The sequence below is a fragment of the Dermochelys coriacea genome, chromosome 10, assembly GCF_009764565.3.
Source record: "Dermochelys coriacea isolate rDerCor1 chromosome 10, rDerCor1.pri.v4, whole genome shotgun sequence".
Classification (NCBI taxonomy): domain Eukaryota; kingdom Metazoa; phylum Chordata; order Testudines; family Dermochelyidae; genus Dermochelys; species Dermochelys coriacea.
Genome location: NC_050077.1, coordinates 81,735,509 through 81,760,379, shown reverse-complemented (window position 1 = coordinate 81,760,379; position 24,871 = coordinate 81,735,509). Strand labels below are relative to the sequence as shown.

The following is a 24,871-nucleotide window of genomic DNA, read 5'->3' as shown; positions in this document are numbered from 1 at the left end:
TTTGAAAGATAACTACAAACAAATCATAATATATACTACTCATTCAGAACACAATCCTCTGAATGCTTATGCACACGGATGACTTTCCTGACACGAGAAGTTGCTTAAGCAAGAGTAGGGTAGAGCCCTAAATGGAAACATACATGACTAAATAATGTTCATGTGACAACTAAGCAAATCTTTGTAATCTGAATGCTCGTAAAGCACTCTGAAAGTGGAAAGTGCTAAATACTATCATTAAAACATTCCAACAGAGGCATGAAAATCCATCCTTACTCTTGCTGGCATATTGGTAAGAGATAAGAGGGAAAGTTAACCTCCTTTCTGAATTTCTTGACTATGGTCAGTTTCCATATTATCATAAAACTTACATTATATTGATAAAAATAAGCTAATTTATTTGGTTTTTTGTTTTAAAGAGAAGGAGAAGAGTAACAATTCATTCATGTATAATTGTAAAAATACATTAATTTGTCCGAAAACAGGGATGATTCTGTATACATATTTAAGTAACAGCACCAGGCTATTTAGAGACAAATTCTGCAAACACTTATACATGTAAAGCCTCACTGAACTGAGTAGGACCTATTCAAGTAAGTGTTTGTAGGATTGGGCCCTTATAGTGATGTAAATATGTCTATTCTGGCAGTTTAAAAAAATACACAATACTCACTCACCAGACCACAATGCATCTTTGGGGCTATTATGATCAACCATGAAAATACATATTTAAGATGCATACTATTTATATTAAAAATACTTACGGAAAATAGTTGCTTTTACTTACCAGTCATATTTCAGAGTCTCACCGTCTCAGATATTTTATATGTTAAAAAAACTATCATTTTTTAAAAATGCCATTTTTAATTAGAAGAGCAAAAAGCATCTTAAATTGCTAATCATGTGTTTTGCTCCTAATATAAAAATATATTGACACTGCTTTTGAAAATATATAATCAGCAGACATAATAAAATTTCAACGCATACACAGCCTTAAAAAAACCCCCAATGCTTCCATGATGAAAGTTGCAACCCACAGTCAATTTTTTATGTAGTTATGTACCACTATCTATAATAGATACATTGATACTTTCTTAACTAACATGATGTGACTATTACAGAGATAAGGTGGGTGAGGTAATATCTTTTATTGGAGTACAGTGATGTGACTCTGTAACTCTAAAAATGATGCTTTGCATAAGTACCTCTTTTTTGGATTTTCTCTCAGAGGAGAGAGTTAGTTGAAAAATATAGATAAAAACTATGTTCTACTAAAACACTGAAAACTATTTCTTTCAATCAGCAAATACTTTTATTCACAGCAGGTAAAAAAGGGAAAGACTGGAATATTTCTACATATGTCCATGAAAGTGTCAGGAGAATTTGCTTAAAACAGTTTACAAAAATAGGAAAGAAAATGAGTCCTATCCTATTATTCAATAACCATGTTCATGAGGCATCTGCAGAATCTAACCATGCATAAATTAGTATGTGTAATACAACAGTTATTTGCATAACAATAGCAAGTTAATAGATGCTTAAAGAGCATAAACCAACACCACCTTTAAATCAAACATGCCTCCAGGCACTCTGGTCTGTACAGATCAAAATACTTAGAAAACAGTGATCATAAAACATATCAAACCATTAAAAAAAAAATCAAATAATTAATTGTATCCCCTGAACTTTTCCACTTTCTTTCCCCCTGAAAGAGGAATAATTTTAAGAATGGTACCACAGCTTTTTACTTTGGATTTTGTCATCCATCTTACAAGAATATTTTAGAGTTCAGAACTACCTAAACTGGTCATTATTTTTGGAGACTCATGATTTTTAGGAATAAGCATATAGGTAAAAGCCAAATTCTCCACAGATGGCATTTTTCAAAAACACTCAGAACGGGTCTTATTCTGCCCTCCCTGAAGTTCATGGGAGTTTTACCATGGACTCCAATGGGAGCAGAATCAGGCCAATGCTGAGTTTGAAAATTGCATCTGGTATGTAAAATATTGGCATTTTATTAGACCCTATTAAGTGAGAACATTAGGAAAAAAACCAAACCAAACATGTCATCCCACATCATATTTTTAATTCCTGAGGGTCTTAAACCATTTTGACAAAAATCATAATCTGAATTAAAAATTAAAAGAAAGAGGAGCTACCTCTATCTTATTATCAGAGTAATTAAATATCCTTTAATCTCACAATAAAACAATCCTCATCATAATCTCTTCCATCCTCCCAAGGGAAAAAAGAAATAGCGTTTGAAAAAAAAAATAAAAAAAATAAAAAAATCAACAAAGATATACTTCTAAATGACTCCTTAAAGATATCACTTTTCAATTTAACAGGACAGATTTATTTGTATGTGGCTCAAATGTTCACAGTTGCTCTCTGCACCTTCATACATAGGAATGAATGTCACAGTGGCAAGCAGCAGTAATGAACAATCTTACCTGAGGATATGGAAACCTCCCAAGAGCAAGCTGGGAAAGAAAATAATATTTGTCTAGTTATATAGATTTGCATGGAGGGCATATTTTCTTAAAGAGGGAAAAGTACTTATCTCTCACTATTGTACAAATTGCAAAAAATATATGTGAGCAAAAATAATCCTGAGAACACAGTAAGAGCTGTATTTAGAAGGGAGTTATTCACAACTATTTATGCTTCATTTACAAACAAAATTAAGGCTTTGTTACAAAGTATGCACACTTTTCATTTTGACTTAGTCAACAAAAACATGTCTATATCTCTAGGTAGCATGTGCCATGTCCCAGTTTTCTACAAGCTCCTTAAATGAAACCATCGGGTCTCAGTAGTGAGGCAAATTACACTGAACTTTACTAATTATATCTGCAATGCACGGGTATCCACACAGCTTTCACTAAATTCCCTAAATTCTGGTTTAGCACACACCGGGTTCAGGGTAAAATGTGAGTTGGATCAGAAGTCAGTCTCCTCCTCGGTTGTTTCAAAGTCTTTGGCCAGGAACTTTGGGGGAAGGGAGAGAGCATGGACTCTACAACATCACACACTGTATTTTCTTTAATTCTATTTTAGGTTATATACAAAATAGAGTTGACATATTGCCAAAAATTGTTTTTAAATGGTAATTAATATATTATTACAGCACCTGCTAATGCTGGTACAGGGTAAAGTCTATTATTTCCAAGATAGATTCCTAATTTGTCTCTGGTTGGTATCTCAGCCTTACAGTACTTTTGTTAAACCACATTTTTTCAAAAAGTCATTTTGGTCATTTTTAAGTGATCAGACAAGATGGGATCTGTAATAAGCAGCAGCTGTTCTTCTTGTGCCACTGACTTACCATATAACCATAGGTAAGACACTAGAGCTTTTTAGTTCACACATAAAGGCCAAAACCGGCAGTCCATTGCCTCTACTCAGGCAAAAACCTCATGAGAGGACAACACGAGCTGTGCCTAAGCACATATCACAGGGTCTGACACAAAATAGGTATAATACACGAGTTGTTGAGAGGCTTAATTAGGTCCGTAAAACTTGAATTGCTCAGAGGAAAAGGCACTGTAGAAGCAATATTACCAATTCTAAGCAGACAAGGTCTTGAGGCATTTGTGTAAAAGGCAAATGTGACTGGCCACAAAAAAGGAAAGTGAGTTTTTTGTGATTGAGAGAGAGACAAACTTTGCTGCATTTAGTTATGATCAGTAATGAATTTTACAGACATGCAAAGATAATGAGTAGGGGCCTACCAAGTTCAAGGCCATGCAAAATGCATCACGGACCGTGAAATGTGGTCTCCCTCCTTGAAATCTGTGTAATATAGGGTAAAAGTACACAAAAGACCAGATTTCATGGAGGAGACCAGAGTTTCTCAAATTGGGTGTCCTGACCCAAAAGAGAGTTGCAGGAGGATCGCAAGGTTATTTTAGGGGGGTCACGGTATTGCCACCCTTACTTCTGCGCTGCCTTCAGAGCTGGGTGGCCGGAGAACAGCGGCTGTTGACCGGGTGCCCACTCTGCAGACAGCAGTGCAGAAGTAAGGGTGGCAATACCATACCAGGCCATCCTTACTTCTGTGCTGCTGATGGCGGCGGCGCTGCCTTCAGAGCTGGGCTTCCAGCCAGCAGCCGCCGCTCTCCAGCTGCCCAGCTCTGAAGGCAGCGCCTCTGCCAGCAGCAGCGCGGAAGTAAGGGTAGCAGTATCACAACCTCCTCAATAACCTTGCACATCCCCAGCCCCCACAACTCCTTTTTGAGTCAGGACCCCTATAATTATAACACTGTGAAATTTCAGATTTAAATAGCAGAAATCATGAAATTTACAATTTTAAAAATCCTATGACCGTGAAATTGACCAAAATGGACCGTGAATTTGGTAGGGCCCTAATAATGAGCTATAAAAGGGCTACTAACTATGTACAGTAACTTTTTTGTACATGTATTTATTACGTGTTACGAGAGTTGCACACGATAATCTCCATTTGTCATCGGAAGATTCACTCCAATCTCTTCTATAACCATATCAGTGGGAGTTTGCATAGTGATTGAGGAGGAACTGTTATAGTTCATCATATCAATAAGTGTTGTTTAAGGCTCCCTACTAACCCTGACATGACAAGACATGGGTGGCTCAGAAAAACAGTGGGCTATTGTGTCATTCATCATTCTCAGACTCTCATTCAGATTTTGTTTTAAACCGCAAAGGAAATTACCTCTCCAAAAATTAATGCTAAGGGCTTGATTTAAAAATCACAAAAGTGAGGAAATGAAAAATTAAGATCTCCACTGAGCCTTTAATTCACCATAGGAAAAGGGACTGTAGCAACCATAATATGTATCATTCCACCCTCGCCTCACTAAAATCCCTCCTACAAACTCACTTCTGCCAGGTAGCCCCCAACACTAACCCACACTACAAGCTGTGCTTACTTCACACCAGAGATGCAATAAGGCAAATCAGAACCCTCCATCCTGTCCTCACCACCCTCTAAAGAGAAGAAATCTAAGCTAATGTCTTCTTCTGGGTCTCTTCTGTGTTTGTATTTCTGTAAATTCTTTGGGGGCCAGAAACTGTCCTTAATTTTTATTTCTGGATGCAGCACTGAGCTCAATGCTGCTGCTTAACAAAATACACTCATCATCAACAGCTCCAACAAGCGAAGGAAAATAAATGAGGTGAAGGCTGAAGGCTATGTCTCTCTGTAATTTCTGTCTCCCTCATGGCCTTGAGCCTTCTTGGCTGGTCAAACCTGGTGAGGCAAGGCCAATTGTAAAGAACACAAGTACCTTCTCTCCTTAGAGCTGAGTGTATCACTCAGTGACATGATTAACTGATGCTGGCCTAAGGACTGTGTATTACTGTTAGGCTAGTATAGAAATCTGAAAGTTTTAGGCAAAATGGAGTGAGTGTAAGAAAAAGGAATCCTGAATGTTTTTACTTTTGTGGGTTTAATTATTACCATTACATATTATATTAACACAAACCTATATCATCTCATGACATAGCAGGAGGAAACTCAGGGCTGAGTTCTGTAGTCCTTACTCGGTACTTACATGGGCAAAACCCTCACTGACTTCAATCATGACTCCAAACTCTTCATTCGAGTCCCAACTGCCAATCCCTTTCCCTAATCGCTAACTCTAACGGGAGTTTTACCTACATTAGGACTGCAGGATCCGTCCCTAAATGTAGCAGAATAATTGTGGAACTAATTTTCTGTCAAACAAATAAAAAGAGGTAAAGAAGCTTTGAAAAGACACGAGTACTTGAAGAATCAGTTTTTCAGAGGCTATAATCAATTAACAAAACAAAACAAAAAACCCTAAACAAAACAGATTTCCTCAGGTAAAGAACTTCACTGACAACTGCAAACAATATAACAACAAAGCAGAATGTGACAGTTCTGCACCTCCTAGAACCATTATTGTGTTGATCTAGTCAGAGGGCTCCCCCCCCCAAGATTGTCAAGGTATTATAAATTAAGAAACTTACCAAAGAGTATGTAATCTTCCCTGAAATAGCCTGCAGATATGTCACTGTACTAAATGTGTTTCAGATTTAATGAAGCTTTAATGTCCTTTTTAATTTTGCCTGTTTCTATATCACCAGGGGTCGAGCAAGGCAATCAGCACTCAAGAGGGTGGTTTGGTTTAAAACTAGGAAAAACTCATTTGCTTATGAGTTGCACTGTATTTTCTTAATTAAATTTACTGAGTAAAATGGTTTAAGTTCATCCAACCAATGACCTCTGGATGTAGATTTAGATTTATAAACAGGGTAACAGTTAAAGTAAAGGGAAAAAACAACCAAAAAAGCAAACAAATTAGAGCTATACCAATAGGAGTTTTGTACTCTTTATCTTCTTTACTAAAGTCATTTAAACATAAACCACATAAGCCCAATGAAAAATGCAAAAGACACCAAGTACAGAAGCAGAGGTAATCTATCAAAAAATTTCTCCCATCCTCTACTTTCACACGAGGGAATTCAGGAAGGGTTTCATTTAAAAAAAAATTCCTACTGGGTTTAAAACAAAACATTTTAAATCTGAACACTTAGGGTCAGGAAAGTGCTGAGTATTGTACATGGGCTTTGATATCACAGAGAGAGAGAGGAATGCTCAAACTTTAAGGGCCTGATTCTCATTTGGAAGTATAAAGGTTCTTTAAAAAGTCAGTGTAAATTATATTGCCAGAGTGGTACAAAAGGGCTTTAGTATAAATGAGAATTAGACCCTACCAACCAGGAATTTGTTTTTAAACAATGCTATTCTATTGTTGTACTGTGAAACAACCACATATTTCAGTCCCACTGCTTAATGATCTTCCACTACCCACATGCTGCTTTCAAGTGTCCGAAAGCATCACATTTTACTTACATAGAAAAGCAGCATCCTAGAAAAATGTAAAATTTTAATCTTGCACTGTTATTAACCAAGGTTCTGGCCTTACAAACTAACTAGTACTCCTGTGAGTACTTCTTACATGAGTACTCCCATTGAGTTCCACAGAACTACTTGTGGGAACAATGGTTGCAGGATCAAGTTCTAAGTTAATAACTGATAATGTTACATATCAATAATCTCAAATGTCTAACTTATAATAGTAATAATACCTTGAGATCCTGGGGTGATCAGCATCATACATGTTGCAAAATGTTTTACAATATCCAGGGGAAGATTTTCAAAAGCAGAAAGTGGTGTTATGCACTCTACTCTCATTGAAAGTCAATAATAGTTGGATGCCTAGACCCCAGGAGTGCTTTTGAAAATCTCTCCTGCCTAAGGTTTATAAAGGTTTTGTTTTGTTTTAAATACACAGAAAAACTGATCCAGTGAGAGCTTAAAGGACTTATTAATTTCACCCAATAGACTCATCAGTTCTAGTGAACAAATATCTTGCTCTAATCACTACACAAAGTTCTTTCTTTCAAAAGTTAGGAATTGACACTTGATTAACAAACTTACAAAGGGATGTGTTGCTAGTAAGAATTATTACTGTCATTGAGCAAGCGCGGAAGAACAATCTGCATCCTGTTCAGAAAGTAACGAAGGAAGTTCAGAACATTTTTTTAGGACACTCAAGTTACAAATTTCAGAGTAGCAGCCGTGTTAGTCTGTATTCGCAAAAAGAAAAGGAGTACTTGGGGCACCTTAGAGACTAACAAATTTATTAGAGCATCAAATTTGTTAGTTTCTAAGGTGCCACAAGTACTCCTTTTCTTTTCAAGTTACAAAGTCTCCTATTTAGATTATTGTCTATGCTGTGCAAGTAGTTTTTAATTTACAGTTATACTGAAAAGCATGGGATGTTTTATTCTTAATTTACACACATTCCATGTTTCTCAGCATAACTGCAAATTGAAAATAAGCATTTACAATATTGCTAGTGATCTAGCTGAAGGAGGACTTTATAGTCTGAAATGTTCTAAAATTTGTTCTTAATTACCTTGTGCACATTTTACACAATTAAATTTCCATCTAAGGATTTTGCATTTAGATTGTGCACTGCAGTTAAAGCCTCATTTTATGGAAAAGCAGCCTCCACTTCAGAACATTCAGACACAGGAAACTTTAAAAATCAGATTTAACTACTGGATTACATAAAATTCCCTAGGTGAGATTCCATTCCAAGACCAATTTATACATTCCTAGATAGATGGCTTAAAATCATCTGAATCTCTTCCAGTGAGGACCTTAATAAATATTAAATAGCTCAAAAACTACTCTTAAGATTTTTTTTCTCTCTCTCATATCAATTTCACTGTCCTCTTATTGCACAGTAAAAAAAAAAAAATCCAAAGGATATAACAGCAATTTACCAGTGTTAAAGTGCTTCTGAGGTTAAACTGACAACAAAGAAGAACAGAAACACAAAGCATCTTGAAGTAGGGTTTCAATTAAATGTGCAGGATTTAGTAATGCAGGACAAAGAAAAAGAGTTACAAATTAATTTAATTTTCTGCGTACAGTTTGCAGCTGCACTCCAAAGTGTCTGGGGCTTAAGAACAAAGCCTTGAAAGGCCTCAGAGTAAGGAAAGCTTCAATTTTTAATGTACAACGCCATTAGTTGATAACTTGTGGAATCTGCGACCCCTGCGGAGGGGCATAAGTGCGAGTAACAGAGACTGATGAAGTGACATATTTGTTCATGTCTAGAACTATGAAGAAGAAGCTTATTACTAACACCATCAGCCCCAACAGAAATATGCCCTAATAACCTTTGAGACATTTCTTGGTTTCAACATCTCTCTATAAAATATATTAAAAAGCCAAACTTAATTCACCTTAATTAAGGATAATTAGTTTCACTTTTGCTTTTTTAAAACATGAACTATAAAAAATGAATTGCAAATTAAAGATCACCACTAAATTGCATATTTCTTCCGATCTGCAGATCCTCAGAATTATATCTGGTTTTATATATAAAGGTTCTGCAAAGGTGCTGATTCAGAACAGTGTTACTTCTTCTTTGTCTCATCTACCGAAATTATTGTTCTCCTTTATCCTTAAGGATACTCATACCTCAGTCCCCAATCCTGTAAAATGTGTACAACTCATATGGGTAGTCCATAGAAGTCCATGAGACTGCTCATGTGAATAAAATTACATGGGTAAAATTACTCATCTGCCCGGTGGGTGTTTTAACCATGGCAACACAGGGTCATTCCCATTCTCTCTCTCTGGCGCAAAGACTATTTAAGCATTGATCCACAGTGAAATCATCTTTGGGCCAGAGAGATAGAAAGGGCATAACCCCATAGTCCAGAGGATAGGGCACCCACCTAGGAGATGGGAGACCCATGGTCCAGTTTTCCTGCTCCATCCACTCTTCCATTATTGATCCACAGCGCAACCGCTTTAACAAGAAAGTTTGAGGGGCCCCCACTTCAGAATATCCCCTATCTCAGTGGTTAGAGCACTCTCCTTAGAGATGGGAGACTCCTGGTTCAAATCCCTTCTCCCCCTCTGGGGAGTTCTCTGGGCTGAAAGGTCTAAGGTAGGCGGCTAGCACCATCACCACCACGTAAAGGACCTGGTTCTGTAGGCACACTCAGAGACTGCCTACCAGAGCGGGTGCCACACACAACATAGGCAGACCCCACACACAACGTGGGGCTCAGGTGCCAGTTAGGCATCAGTGTGCATGCTCAGAGGCAGGAATACAAGCACTCAGGGAACGTTTACTCTGAAAAATCTGGGCGCCAAGGAAGCTTAGATGCCTACTGGGGGAGTTTCATGGATTGCAGTGAAATCAAAACCTGGGACTTAGGCAGCTAAACCCCAGAGGTTTAGGTCTTAAGTACCTTTGTAGATCTCACTAAGTGCTTACGATTTTAAAATGTACTAGTCACAGGGACATAAAGCACAACTCTATATCACAGCAATTAATTAACAGCTTATAAGATATTAACAAAAATACAACACACGCTCCACTCTCATTCAAAACCTTTTGGCCCAGATTTCGAAGTCAGTTACGCTGGCACAAATCCATTGAAGTAATGGTGCTGCTCTGGATTTACATCAGCGTGAAGATCAGATTTTGACTCAAAGCATCCTCCATAGCAGACCTCCTCACTGCATCCTCCATAGTAATAACAACACAGCAAAGCAAACACAGTTGATAAATATCTCCAATATTTTGTTATTTTTAAAACTGAAGATTGGTTATCACAGCTGGCATTTCTATGAAGAGAAGGCCACATTAATATATATTTTATATATTACATATAGACACACACAGTGCTATTCCCATCTATCTATTCAGGGACCTAATTGTTTTATTTATTTCACTTCTACAAAGCTTGCCCACTGTGGCTTAGCATTGAATGCTGAAAAACATGATACATTGAAGTCTGAACCTGGGCAAACTGTACCTAAACTTACACTTTATTGCAGCTTAGTTCACCATCTTCACCTAATATAGGGTTACATCCCAGTGCAGCAAGCATATAAATCATCCTAGAATATTACTCTGGCTAAGTTTAGCTGTGAGTGGAGCATATGTGCTTCCAAGTCACTGAAGCAAAGGCCCATAAAATACACTAATTACTGGAAGTTATGGTCACTGAGTGATTGATAGCGCTCTGCAAGGCAACTTCCCCATTTTCAGCTATTCTGACGGGCCTCAACCGCCACAGAGCAATTATTAATTCATGACCCAACCCTCAGGCACTGATACCTTTACTTCTAATTCTGCTACCACAAAACTACTGTTATGGCTGGACACTGTCTTTCTTCATCCTGATGGCTGGGTAAAGATGATAAAAGTGGAACCCGTGTAGACTGGTGTTGAAAAAATAGCCAATTTTTTGTTCTAGATGCCAGTTTCTAAAATGTTTTGCTTTGCACAAATCTAATAAAATATGCCTAAACAATATATTTTGCAGAATTAAGAACAAATTTACTTTAAGTTATTATGAGGCAAATCCTGCTCATCTTACCCATAACTAGTCCCCGTGACTTCATATGGACTACTTGCATGAGAAAGGCAATAAGTGATTGCCTGTTGTATGAGCAAGATATCGTAATACCATTCTTTAACACAGTCGTTCTCAACCAGGGGTATGTGTACCCCTGGGGGGTACTCAGAGGTCTTCCAGGGGTACATCAACTCATCTTGATATTTGCATACTTTTACAACAGGCTACATAGATAGCACTAACGAAGTCAGTACAAACTAAAATTTTATAGGCAATGATTTGTTTATATTGTTCTGTATACTATACACTGAAATGTAGGTACAATATTTATATTCCAATTGATTTATTTTATAATTATATGGTAAAAATGAGAAAGTAAGCACTTTTTCAGTAATAGTGTGCTGTGACACTTTTGTATTTTTATGTCTGATTTTGTAAGTTTTTAAATGAGGTGAAACTTGGGGGTACACAAGACAAATCAGACTCTTGAAAGAGGTACAGTAGTCTGGAAAGACACAGTGCTTTTAAAATAACTTGAGAAAGCTCATTTCAAAAAGGAGGATATGTGCCATTTCATTTTGAGTTGACTGCATAGACAGTTCCTACTGGATGGGTATCTGCTTCTCAAAAACATCACTGCAATTATTAACAGTCAGGTCAAAAACTCAGGATCCAATTCCGCTCTCAGTTACAATGTGAAAAGAAAAAACAAAAAGTGGTATGGAAACTGAATTACCCTCTCACCCCTAGAGCTGGTCCCATTAAGTTAAGGTCCTGGCACATAGGTGAGGTATTGCTAGGAACCCTGTACTGCCAAATAGCAGGCTGTATCTCTTCTGTGGGCAAACAGAGAATTTCAATCTCCTGGGTTTTTAATTCAGCATTTTTCAGAAGCACTAAATTCACTTCAAAATATTTTTTGAAAACCTCCAGCTCTGTGTGTATTATCATTATTACGGAGTGATTTGCAGCTACTAAAGTAACTATCCGTCACATTCCAGCATTACTGGGTACTTGGGTAGTTGGTTATAGAAGTAACTGTGATCTTTATTAAAGAGATGCAGTAAGAAAAAACGTTAAAGCAATTTAAAACACATCATACTGTATCTACTGAAATGTGCTCAGATCCATCTAATGTGTTCAATTAATTTAACAATTACTCGCTTCCTCAATGTAAGAGTTAGGAAATAATGCTCTTGTAACATGTTTATTTACTGCTGACCTGGTGTCTTCCGGTAGCAGGTGGTCTTAATGACTACAGCGACATCAGCCAGCACCGACTCTCCAGTTTAAACCTTTATTTCTTTTTTAGAGGACTCTAATAAAACTCATTTTGGTTGTAACAATGAGTTGGGCTGCAAATTGAGAGACCAGGCCTCAGCGCGGAGGCAAATTATTCCAAAATTAAATTTAATTTGCTTTTGACAGAATTTAGAACACTGTGAATTTTCTTTAGACAGTTTGTGTACATTTCTTTTTGACACTCTGAATTTACAGGCCTGACATAAGAAGATAAGAACTGCCACACTGGGTCAGACCAATGGTCCATCTAGCCCAGTATCCTGTCTTCCCACAGTGGCCAGTGGCAGGCATTTCAGAAGGAATGGACAAAACAGGCAGTTATTTAGTGATCCATCCCCTGTGCCACTCCCAGCTTCTGATAGTCAGAGGCTAGCGATGCCCAGAGCATGGGGCTTCATCCCTGACTATCTTGGCTAATAGCCATCCTCCATAAACTTACCTTATCTAATTTTTTTTTTAACCCAGTTGTACTTTTTGCTTTCACAACATCCACTGAAACAAGTTCTGCAGGTTGACTGTGTGTTTTGTGAAGAAGTACTTCCTTTTGTTTGCTTCTAACCTGCTGCCTATTAACTTCATCAGGTGACCCCTAGTTCTTGTGTTATGTAAAAAGATAAGTAACACTTCCCTATTCCTCCAAATCATTCATGATTTTACAGACCTCTATCAAATTCCGCCTTAGTGGTCAGTTTTCCAAGCTGAAAAGTCCCAGGTTAAGCCTCTTCAGTATTTTCTTTTATAATACAAAAAATGTGTAGGTAGTTTTCATAATTTTTTTTAAACTGGATTCCATATTCATAATGATCTACATTATATGGATACAATGCAGAATTCCAGAAAGTTGCAGGGACAGTAGATATTGTGACAAAGTTCCTCCTCTACTTTGGTGGGTCTTGTGCTTATTGGCAGATTTGCTCGCCTCGGAAATTCACGGCAGCCCTCAGTTTGGCCATTTTTGTGAACCCATAGTCCAGGTCAACTTCTCCTGTGTCTGACCAGGAGTTGGGATGTTTGGGAGGAACCCGGGCCCACCCTCTACCCCGAGTTCCAGCCCAGAGCTCTGTGGAATGCAGCTGTCTAGAGAGCCTCATGGAACAGCTGTGCGACAGCTACAACTCCCTGGGCTACTTCCCCATGGCATCCTCCCAACACCTTCTTTATCCTCACCATAGGACCTTTCTCCTGGTGTCTGATAATGCTTGTACTCCTCAGTCCTCCAACATTACACGTTCTCACTCTCAGCTCCTAGCACCTCTTGCTCCCACCTCCTCACAGGCGCACCACAAACTGAAGTGAGCTCCTTTTTAAACCCAGGTGCCCTGATTAGCCTGCATTAATTGATTCTAGCAGCTTCTTGATTGGCTGCAAGTGTTCTAATCAGTCTATTTGTCTTAATTGTTTCCCGAAGGATCCTGATTGTTCTGGAACCTTCCCTGTTACCTTACCCAGGGAAAAGGACCTGCTTAACCTGGGGCTAATATATCTGCCTTCTATCACTTTTCTGTAGCCATCTGGCCCGACCCTGTAACATTATCCCCCCATCCCCTGCTCAACACCACAGTGTTGGGCAACTTGGGACGTCAGGCAGTGTACTCGTGACAAGCCATCTGCATTGCCATGGTGGCTTCCAGCCCGGTGTTGTATGGTGAATTGGAAAGGTTATAGGGACAGGAACTATCTGGTCACCCTTGCATTCTTCTCTTTATTTCGCTGCATCCACTGGAGGAGTGCATGGTCACAAGGGTAAACCGTTGACGCAGAAGGTAATAACATAGTGTTTCCATGGCCCATTTCACAGCAAGGCACTCCCTCTCAACCACGGCATACTTCTGCTCTCTCGGGAGGAGCTTCCTGCTGAGGTAGAGGATTGGGTGTTCTTCATCTCTGGGACCCATTAGGGCCTTAAAGTTACCTTTGCCCCAGGGTCTGTGATAATGTAGTGGTATGCTTCAGTGGTCCGACCTGGTTTGGTTGAAAATATGTCCTGGTATTGGTTGATCCTCAGGAACCTCCTTCTTCTGGTCTGGTGTCAGATCAGTGGATATCCTGATCTGCTCCTGCATGTTATTTCCCTGGCTTGGGGTCTCTTGGGCCACTACACATGCCTCTCATTGGCTTTAAGAGGTTAATGTAATAAATTTATTCTTGTTTCCAGCGTCCTGGCTGCCGCACCTTGTAGGTTACTTCCCCCACTGGTTCAACCACCTTAGGACACCTGCCATTGGGCCAAAAGCTTGCTTTCTTCCATGGGTACAAACACCATCGCCCGATTCCCTGGTTGGAACTGTTGGACTTTTGCCTGGCGATTGTAATGGGTTCTCTGGGCCTCCTGCACCTTTTCCAAATGTTCCCGTACAATGGGGGGGACCCGGGCTCTCCGTTCTCGCATCTGCAACACATGGTCAATTATATTTCTCCCCTCATTGGGTTCCTCTTCCCAAATTTCTTTTGCGATATCTAGTATGCCACGGGGGTGGCGTCCGTATAATAATTCAAAGGGGGAAAACCCAGTTGAGGCCTGAGGTACCTCCCAGATTGTAAACATAAGGTAGGGTAGTAGGGTGCCCCAATCCTTCCCGTCCCGACTTACCACTTTCCTTATCAGTGCCTCGAGGGTTCGGTTAAACCTTTCTACCAGCCCATCGGTCTGTGGATGATAGACTGAAGTTCTCAGGGTATGTATATGGAGCAGCGTACAGAGGTCCTTCATTAGTTTTGACATAAATAGGGCACCTTGGTCTGTTAATATCTCCTTTGGTAGCCCCACTCGGGCAAAGATCCCCACCGACTCTTTAGCTATCGTTTTAGAGGCCGCGTTCTGCAGGGGGACAGCTTCTGGGTAGCGAGTAGCATAATCCAGAACGACAAATATATATTGGTGGCCCCAGGCTGTCTTCTCCAGAGGTCCCACTAGGTCCATGGCTATTCACTCGAAGGGGACCTCTATGATGGGAAGGGGTACTAAAGGTGCCCTCAAGTGGGGATGGGGACTGTGCAGCTGACACTCTGGGCAGGACGCACAGTACCTCCGCACTTCTTCATGTACTCCGGGCCAGAAGAATCATCGCAGGAGCCGTGCCAGGGTCTTCTCTACCCCCCAAATGCCCCCCAAAAAGATGACTACGGGCAAGACTTAATATGGCATTCTGGTGTTTTTGAGGTACTAGGATCCACTGTACCTTTTGCCCCTGTCCTGGTGCAACCCGGTATAAGAGATTCTTCTTCATTATGAAGTAGGGTCCTGGTCCCTGGGTTTTCCCTTCCACGAGGTCCCCATCTGTTTCGGTCACCTCCTTCCTAATGTTGTTGTACCTGGTCCCATCCAAAATTTCCTCTCCCGGGGCTAATCTGCCTGAGATCTAGGGGGCCAGGCTCTGTTGCCTCTACTGGTTTAAGGGCGTTAGGGTGTGGGTCAGACTCGGGTGCTTCTCCCTCCTGGGTGGCCTCTTTTTCAGCTGCTCAGGTCTGCCTACCTACGAGAGCGACTCTCTGGCTTTGGGCCAATATTTGGGTTCCCAAGGCCTTAGCTGCCCTTCTTTCCCTTTTCGTCTTTCTACCCTGTCTGGGAGTGGAGAACAAATCTGGGGATATTTCAGAGAAAGTTGGGGATTGACAGTCTACTGTGGATGCCTCATTAACTTCAGGGCTTCCATCTTTCTCCAATTCCCCTATTGAGAGTAAGTCTCCAAACCCTGGGAAGTCCCTCCCTATGAACACTGGGTATGGGAGTTTAGGGATTACACCTGCTGCTACCTCAGTAGTGTTCCCCTGAATCTCGATTTTTACTGGGATGGTGAGATAATAACCAATTGTCCCATGGACGCATGTTATCCCCGTACGCTTAGCCCACAGCAGCTGACTATGCTTCACAAGCTTCCCTGAGACAAGCGTGATAGTACTCCCCGAATGAACCAGTGCTGTGGTCTCTACCCCATTTAGCTTCACTGGTCTGGTGTACATATGTGGGGTTAGTGAGACCCCCACAAGGTGGATTAGGGAGCATGGGTCTGCCCAGTTCCCTAGGTTACACTGCATAGGCTCCTCAGCAATGGGACACTGTGCAGCTATGTGTCCCCACTCCCCGCAGGCACAACATCTGTATGGAGCCCTAGGCCTTCCCCAATCTCTTGGTTTGGGCAGTCTAACATCACGATCCTCTTCCCCCTCAGTGCTCCGACTCTTTGTGGCTTCTGGTGGGCCTTCAGTCCCTCTTTTTTTCCACCTGTGCTCTCCTGGTGGCCCAGTCATCCAAGCTCTAGGGCTTGGTGTTGCTAGTTTAATCCGGGATGCTTCTTCCTTAACTGGTCGGGTCAGCTCCCTCGCCGTCCTTCACCTTTCTACCAGCGTGACAACCTTGTCGTAGGTAGTGGGTTCGTTCTGGCTTAGCCAGGCGTGAAGGTCTGGTGGTAGTCCTCTCATGTACTAGTCGATGACCAGAACCTCTAGTATCTCCTCCGGACTCCGGGACTCGGTTCATAACCACTTTCGTGCAAGATGGAGGAGGTCATATAATTGGGACCATGGGGTTTTGTTTTCCTGGTACCTCCACTCATGATATCGCTGGGTCCGCACTGCGGTCGTTATCCCAGATCTGGCCAGGATCTCTGCTTTCAGCTGGGGGTAGTCTGCTGCAGCCTCTTCAGGCAAATCATAGTAGGTCTTCTGGGCCTCCCCAGACAGGAATGGAGAGAGGATGCCAGACCACTGTTCTTGGGGCCAAGCCTCCCACAGGGCTGTCCTCTCAAAGGCCAGGAGGTATGCCTCTACATCGTCCTCCTGTGTCATTTTCTGCAGCCAATTGCTGGCCCACATGATCTGCGTCCCATCATGGCTGCGGTTCAGCTCTTGAAGGTCCTTTACCAGGTTTACCAGTTCCCGCAACATAGCACAGTCTTGAGCAGCCTGGTCCCTCAGCAGGCGATTAGTGTCTTGCAGCAGCCGCATTGCCTCCTGTTGGGTGGCTGCCTGGACAGGGTAGTCTCCTGCTGGGCAGCCGTGGCTTGTATCAGTGCCCGCACTACCTCCTCCATTGTGGTGAGAAAAAAAAAAATCCTCTCACCCCCTCTTTTTCCCCCCCAAATACCCTCCTTCTTCCACTGCACTGTACACACCAGATCCCACTCCTGACACCAGTTGTGACAAAGCTCCTCCTCTACCTTGGTGGGTCTTCCGCTTATTGGTGGATTTGCTCGCCTTGGAAATTTATGGCAGTCCTCAGTTTGGCTATTTTCGTGAACCCATAGTCCAGGTCAACTCCTCCTGTGTCTGATCAGGAGTTTGGAGGTTTGGGAGGAACCCGGGCCCACCCTCTACTCCAGGTTCCAGCCCAGGGCCCTGTGGAATGCAGCTGTCTAGAGAGCCTCCTGGAACAGCTGTGCGACAGCTACAACTCCCTGGACTACTTCCCCATAGCATCCTCCCAACACCTTCTTTATCCTCACCATAGGACCTTTCTCCTGGTGTCTGATAATGCTTGTACTCCTCAGTCTTCCAACATTACACGTTCTCACTCTCAGCTCCTAGCACCTCTTGCTCCCACCTCCTCACATGCGCACCACAAACTGATGTGAGCTCCTTTTTAAATCCAGGTGCCCTGATTAGCCTGCATTAATTGATTCTAGCAGCTTCTTGATTGGCTGCAAGTGTTCTAATCAGTCTGTTTGTCTTAATTGTTTCCAGAAAGTTCCTGATTATTCTGGAACCTTCCCTGTTACCTTACCCAGGGAAAGGGACCTACTTAACCTGGGGCTAATACATCTGCCTTCTATCACTCTCCTGTAGCCATCTGGCCCGACCCTGTCATAATATTAAGATTTACATACACTCTACCCTTGAAGTAGGGCAGGAAGACATAAGCATATAACACTTCTACTTCATGCTCCATCCTCACTATCACCTACCTTTTTGGTGCAACTTAGCATGTGGGTTTCCTACAAAACCAGAAGTGATCAAGGCTCTGGTTATACAATGTCCATTGTCCACCTATCTCCAATGGCCTGTTAGAATAGTTGTTATTCATAAGAATACCCTTGCTGCCTTCCCTAGGGCTACATTCACAGGATCAAGTGGTGAAGAATTCTCTGTGGTGGTCTGTGGCTTTGGAACTTGTTTCTCCTGATGGGACTATCTAAGTCTGCATTTGGGGACTTTTAGAATGAGGTTGTAATTTGTCTTAAGTGCAGGGTTTTCAGTTATGTGACTTTTGCTGTTCAATGGGCAAAGAGAACATTTATGGGTTACCAGTTTAGGGCAACAGGAGGTCCTTTAAAAATGTGTTGTAATGGGGTTCAGATACCATGGTGATGGACAGCTAAGAAATCCTGGTAATCAAGTAAATCTTAAGTGCTCTAGAAATTTGTGTCTGGATTTTGCACATTAGGATTGGCACATGGATTTGCATGTCAATGTGTTTAAGACTCACACAAGAAACGTAGCCCAAAGCTTCACATTGCAACACACTCTTGGGACATGTTGCAAGTGTCAGAAAAACTACTATGGTTCTAGAATCAACATAACAGAACCTGTAGTGTAACCCCAGAGGATATAAACAGCTACCAGGAGGCTTTCAGGTCTCTTCCCCTCTCCCATTTAAAAATATATATTTACTATAAAAAAAGCATGAACTGTACAATAACTTAAAATTCTGTTGCAAATTCTCGAAAGTCAGGACATTTCCAGTAAAGACTGCCTTTCTATCCTAAACATCTCCTGTTTGGCCCATTATTTTGATATATCTGGTATGTAAAATCACGTACGATTCTGAGGCCCTTGCTTTACACAGGGCTGAAATGTAATTCTCCTTTGCCTTTTAAGCTTGATCTTGCCATCATCATAAGTGCCTATTTTAATTAATGTTCTTGCTGCTTCTGCTCTGTGCAGCTTTTTGACACCATGGATCATTCCATGCTCCTGGATTGCTTCCAGGAGTCATGCAGACATTCACGCTTACCTCTTGTCACAGTTCTGCACCTATCAAAGTGCTCTCACTCAGTCTCCAGTGGCGGCTCTAATTCCACACGAAGGCCCAACTGTAAGGCATTACACAAGCTTCAATTCTCAGTCCTCCCCTCTCTTCCACCTACTCATGATAAAATTGACCCCTGTGCAAAGGTACCACTTAGATCTTCAAAACAGGCTTGAAGTAGGATTTAAGTGGTGCTGGCCCTCTACCCAGGGATGAATTTGACTCATAATAACAGCTAAGAATCCAGCTCATAATCTCTAAATGTAACCTTAACCACTTCTACATTGACGATATTCAACTGAACACACATTTTGAATTCTTTACACAGATTCCTCCTTGTCAACTCCCTCGGCGTGTTCTGACTATGTACACTCGTGACTGTGTGTCAGCTTCCTACATCTCAAAGACAGAAGTGTTCCTCTTGCTCAAGAGGAGTATCCTCAAGCAGAACTTTATTCTCTTCTAGCATCTCTGCAGACTCACACCTTCTATTTGCCTCTGCTACTTAGAAGCTTGGTATTATCCTTGACCCTAAAGTCTCATCTTTCCACATCTACATCTGCAATCTCCCTGTCACCACCTCTGTGTTATTTGCCCAAGTACTGTATGCTCAAGGGTCAGTATATAAAAACCCTCACCATTGCCTGAACATTGCATGTTAAGCAATTTTAGTTTATTTATCTGGAAAAACATGCATGTGTGCCTGAAATACATATATGCTGCACATACATGCACTGGAGAGTTAATGCTCAGTTAGGGTGTCCATGTATTGAGGTACATGCATAATTACTGAAAACACAGAATAGCCTAATAATCGGCAACATCTCTTAAAACTCCATGTTAACTTGACCGCCACACACAATTACTAAGTCCCTAAAACTCTAGTAAATACACAAATAAAAGAACACAGACACAAATTACTGTAGATGATCAAAGGAAGGTTCTATTTTACAGGATTGCAAACCATATTCTTATCATTATTACTGATGTGCAAGAGCATCTCTTTCCTGTACAGGGTAACATTGATAAGCTTTGCAGGAGAAGTGATTTTTTAAGGTGGGGCTAGAAACAAAAAAGACAAAGAAATGCTGCTTTCGTGAACGAAGAATGGAAGAGAGTTGAGACTGAGAAGGATACAAAGGAAGATGTGAAATGGGAAGCACACCTTTAGAGTATATGGAAAGTTCAAATCCCAGCTCTAACTCTCACTCGCTCTATAGCTTGGACAAATCATTTCACCTTTTTGTGCCTCAGTTTATTATGATAAACAATTAACACTTGTTTTTGTATACACAATATAGGCCCTAATCCACAAACTGAATCTGCTAACATGGACCGCTGTGCCTGTGTGTTGCCCCAAACAATAGGTTCCGTGCTCATGAATCTGATTACAAAATCAGGATTTATAATTTTAAATTATTTGGGTCAGTGACCTAGTTATTTTACACATCTGTAAGGTGCTTAGTACACTGTTGGCATTACACAATCAAATAATGATGCTAATAAAAAGTGCCCCATCTGTAAAATAAGGTCAATAATACTTACCTACCTCGGAGGAGCATTAGTTGGGTGTTAGTTAACAGTTTGTACGGGTGTCTTGTAAGTATTAAGTCAAATAAAAGTACTAGGTATTATAGGCAGAAAAATCATGCTTTAGAAACAAAAACCTCAGCTTCCACATATTTCCCCTTAAACTTATTAATTACTGCATATTACGGGCTAATACGCTGCAAAGCATGCCTTCAAGTCTTTTTGCATTGTAACACAACTAAAAAGCATCTTAAGACAAGAGTGCTCATTATTAAAAAACAACAAAATATGTTGTTTTATTTTCAACTTTATTGATGTTTTATTTTCATTAGATAGCACTAATGTTCACTTTCAGAAAGTAACCCTGTAAACTAGGCTTGGAACTGTATTAATTAGAGATTAAAAAGAGCTATTGGATCATTCAAACTATCCTTCTCCTTGTGCCAGTCACAGTTCTCTGAAAAACACTGATTGCAAACTGCACTTTGACGTAGCCCAAGCTGCCTGGAATACATTTTATGACTGAGTTATAAACCCCAGAAAAACAGTTTACAGAAAAACACTTTCGCTTTTATAATGAAAGTGCTGACACAGTCTTCGGTGTAGCGACAGCAACGCCACTGATTTAAATTGAACTTGCTTTGTCAACCAAAAAGCACTGAAATAAAACTACAGCTAAAAACCTCATGAAAACATACGAACTATTTGCTATGAAATATCTGAAAAGAGGTTTATGGATAACACCTCGAATTAATGCACCTTTTTAAAAGAAAAAATACAAATGCCACAAAAATAGCAAATGATGTTTCCTTTCCTCTGGAAAGAGAGAGACCGATCCAGTGAGATGCTAACTGCTCTCAACCCCATTTATTTCAATGGTAATTGAGGGTGGTTGGCATCTAACAAGATGGAGCTCATCAAGGTTACCTTGTTCCATTTGCCTACGCTTTAAACTTAGCCAGCAGACTTCTTGGTCAGCATTCTTAAACTTTAAAAATAACCAGTTTCTCATTACCCACAGCACGGTAGTAAAGAAATTCAATGTATTTTTGAGGTTTAGATTAAATAAAATTAGAAGATAACAACCGAGTTTAATCATCACACATCAAACCAGATCTCGGTATCTTGGTCCAATATATTATTTCTTGTCAATCAATGTGCTCTAACTGCTAGAGTGCCGGCATAAGAGTTTGAATATTTTTTTAAAAAAAAAAGTGAGTTGAGACAATTTTGAAATCCTAGAATAAACTCTAACTGCCCTCTCTGCTTCATCAGCAGGAGCCTGGAATACTGTACCAGCAATCCCCATGTCAATAGACAGTGTTACTTTAATGACAGTGACCTTGCATGGCTCTTTGAGCTTCTTCTTCACCTTTCTTGAGACATGTTTCTAAGCCACTGTCCTTGCTCTCATCATTTAACACATCACTCAAACCATTCCAATAAAACAGCGATCATGTTGAAGAGAGGTCTCAGAGGAACAGATGACATACCAATTAACAAAGAACACAGAGCCAAATTGTTCTGTGCATCTGACACACTGAAGGAGAGAAGAGCAGTTTGAGAAGGCTTGCGGGAAAAGAGTAAATATAGACCCAAAATGTCCCCCTAATATTGGCTGATATGATATAAAAATCAGTATTACAAAGAGAAGCTGTAAATTGGCTTCTAATAATCCTTTACACAAAATCATAAGTTAAATAAAATTCAGTATCTAAGGCCTTGTCTACACTGCCACTTTACAGCACTGAAACTTTCTCACTCAGGGGTGTGAAAAAACGCCCCCCTGAGTGATGCAAGTTTCAGCATGGCAGTGTAGACAGTGCACCAGCGCTCAGAGCCATGCTTCCAGCACTGGTAGCTATTCCCCTCATAGGGGTAGGTTTTTTACAGCACTGGGAAAGCTGTGAATGCACAGCCACGGTAAGGCACTGCCACAGCAGTGCTTTAACGTTGGTAGTGAAGACGTACTGTTAGTCTACAAGAAATTATTCATATTTTAGAGCCTGTTGGTGCTGTTATGAGTTGGGTGAAACCTTGTTATGGGTTGACTTAAAACCCCATTGAGAACAGTAGGTGTGAACTAACCCTTCAATTAACATAACTGTAAGCACAAGCTCCCCATGTGAACCTGCTCAGGAGCTTTTCGTGGAGTATTGTTTTGGGTAGGGGATACGTGTGTGTGGGAATAGAGAATACACACAAACTGAGGTCAGACTGAAGGAGCAGACGAAAGCATGATGCTGACCCTGCAAGAAACCTGGGAAAAGGTTTTGGGGTCAGGGATGAAGATTAAAAGAGTGTTCTTGGTACTGTGAGCAAAATAAGCTGTTTCCTGCTAACTGATTCCCTCTGTATACAGAAACACAAGACTTTGTACATTCTTTGTAAATAAACTGAACTGCATCAAAGAAATACCTATCTCTAATATCTACTCCCAACTGGAACACCCAGGGCCTGACACTTTGACTAGTTGCTCGGGTTGAAAAGGGGCAAACCTGGACTCTTGTCCATGGGCACACATCACTGTATATCCTTCGCACTCAGTGAATGAACTGGTAAATACACGCTGTAGATGATTTACATCAGAACAGAACTGAACCAAAAGTTTACCCTGGTCAAATATGAATGCATTACAATTTCACTTTAGCCCCCTGTTGACTACACTCACTTACAGAGACTGTGGTGTGGTGACATGAATACATTTTGTATTTCTCCCAAAATTCTGAGAGCGCTCCAGTGATGTAACCATTGACAATACTGGCTTCCAACTGCAGTAAATGAATTAATAGCACTGCATCCCTTGTGACCCACTGGCGTACATCATTATTGTATATTCAGAGTTAGTTTTAATCAATCTTGGAAAAAAGATTGACAAGATTTGAATGCAATAATTCAAAGTTAAACAAGCAACGCATGATGCCCGTATTTTCAATCTGGTTAAGTTTAATCATGTCTTTGGCAACACATATATATATATATTTAATGAGGTAACATATGAATGTCTTGGTTAACTTCCAATTCTCTATGGGTCAAATTCACCCAGATACAGAGGGCCAGCACAAAGACTGTTTCCCATTTAAGCCCTTTCTTGTGCTGCACTTCAGCACAAGACCATGCACCACTGGCCAGCTGTACAGGAGGGAATTTCACTCTAAATTAACATTATTTGACATCTACCAAAAGAGAATGGAATTACTGTAGGATTCAATTGTCTCTTCATTTGCATGTGAAAGAGAATACAAAGCCAGGACAAATCTTTCTGAGGGAAGGCCCAAGCATATCTTTGGTAGAAATTTTTTCTAGACGTTTAGATGGCAAACAATGTAATTCGTCTGGAAGTATATGACAACCTGGAGGCTTTGCTGATTCCCACAGAAGATAGGAGTTTGAGATGACAGGCGGAAAGAAAGAAGAGAAAAGCAATGGTATGGTGACAATGATACAAGATAGGCAAAGAATACCAGGGATCTAACTAATGGTCTCTTGCCTTATATTACCCACAGTCCTGTGTGCCCCTTAAAAAGCTTTGTATGCACACTTAAGTATGAGTATGACCTTTAGTTCGATTCTGTTATATGATCACTCTTGTATCTACAAGATACAAATGTAGGGTCTTCCAAACTTTTGCTTGTTTTACTCTTCCTGCATTCCTACTTAGCCTATATTAAAATGGGACACATTTTTTATACTAAGATTGCCATAACTGTTGTTCCATGGGTGAGCCATTAGAAGTTCCTTTCATATGCTGTGGTCATATTGTTATCAGACAGTTCTCCCCACAAACTACTAATATATTTTTAAATATTCTAAGGTAGTAGAAAAGCATAAAAACAGTCAAACCTGATCTCTACCAGCCCTCCAATCAAGAGTCTTGGGTGATCCCAAACACAATGACTAATTCTGATGCCAGATCAGTCACCTCTCTCTTTTTTCTGGTTCAGGCCAAGCTGATTTCACTGGTCAGTTCCTCCTCAAATGACTGGCAGTTCTAGTTATCCTAAGCACTCAAGCTCCTCCGTTGTTTTCTACAACATAGGATGCCCACCTTTGTAAAGAACTAGGAGATTTATGTTTGAAGAACCTCAGATGAGTACTAAGAAGAAATACCAGACTGCTTACACTTCCACTGGATCAGAAGTTACCTTACTGTGAATGAATATTACC

At 40.6% G+C, this 24,871-nt stretch overlaps 1 protein-coding gene across 10 annotated transcripts in view; it reads right to left on the bottom strand.

Moving 5' to 3' along the window:
- The window catches only part of MAP2K5 (mitogen-activated protein kinase kinase 5), a 209,842-nt gene that overhangs the window by 72,250 nt on the left and 112,721 nt on the right, over window positions 1-24,871 (bottom strand). For all 10 annotated transcript variants that reach the window (XR_006274573.1, XR_006274574.1, XM_043493329.1 and 7 more), the window contains one exon: window positions 2,457-2,486. Coding sequence is in view for 8 of the 10 variants with exons in the window: in XM_043493329.1 (XP_043349264.1) it covers window positions 2,457-2,486 (30 nt within the window). In the remaining 2 variants the exon portion in view is untranslated. The remainder of the gene's footprint in view (window positions 1-2,456; window positions 2,487-24,871) is intronic.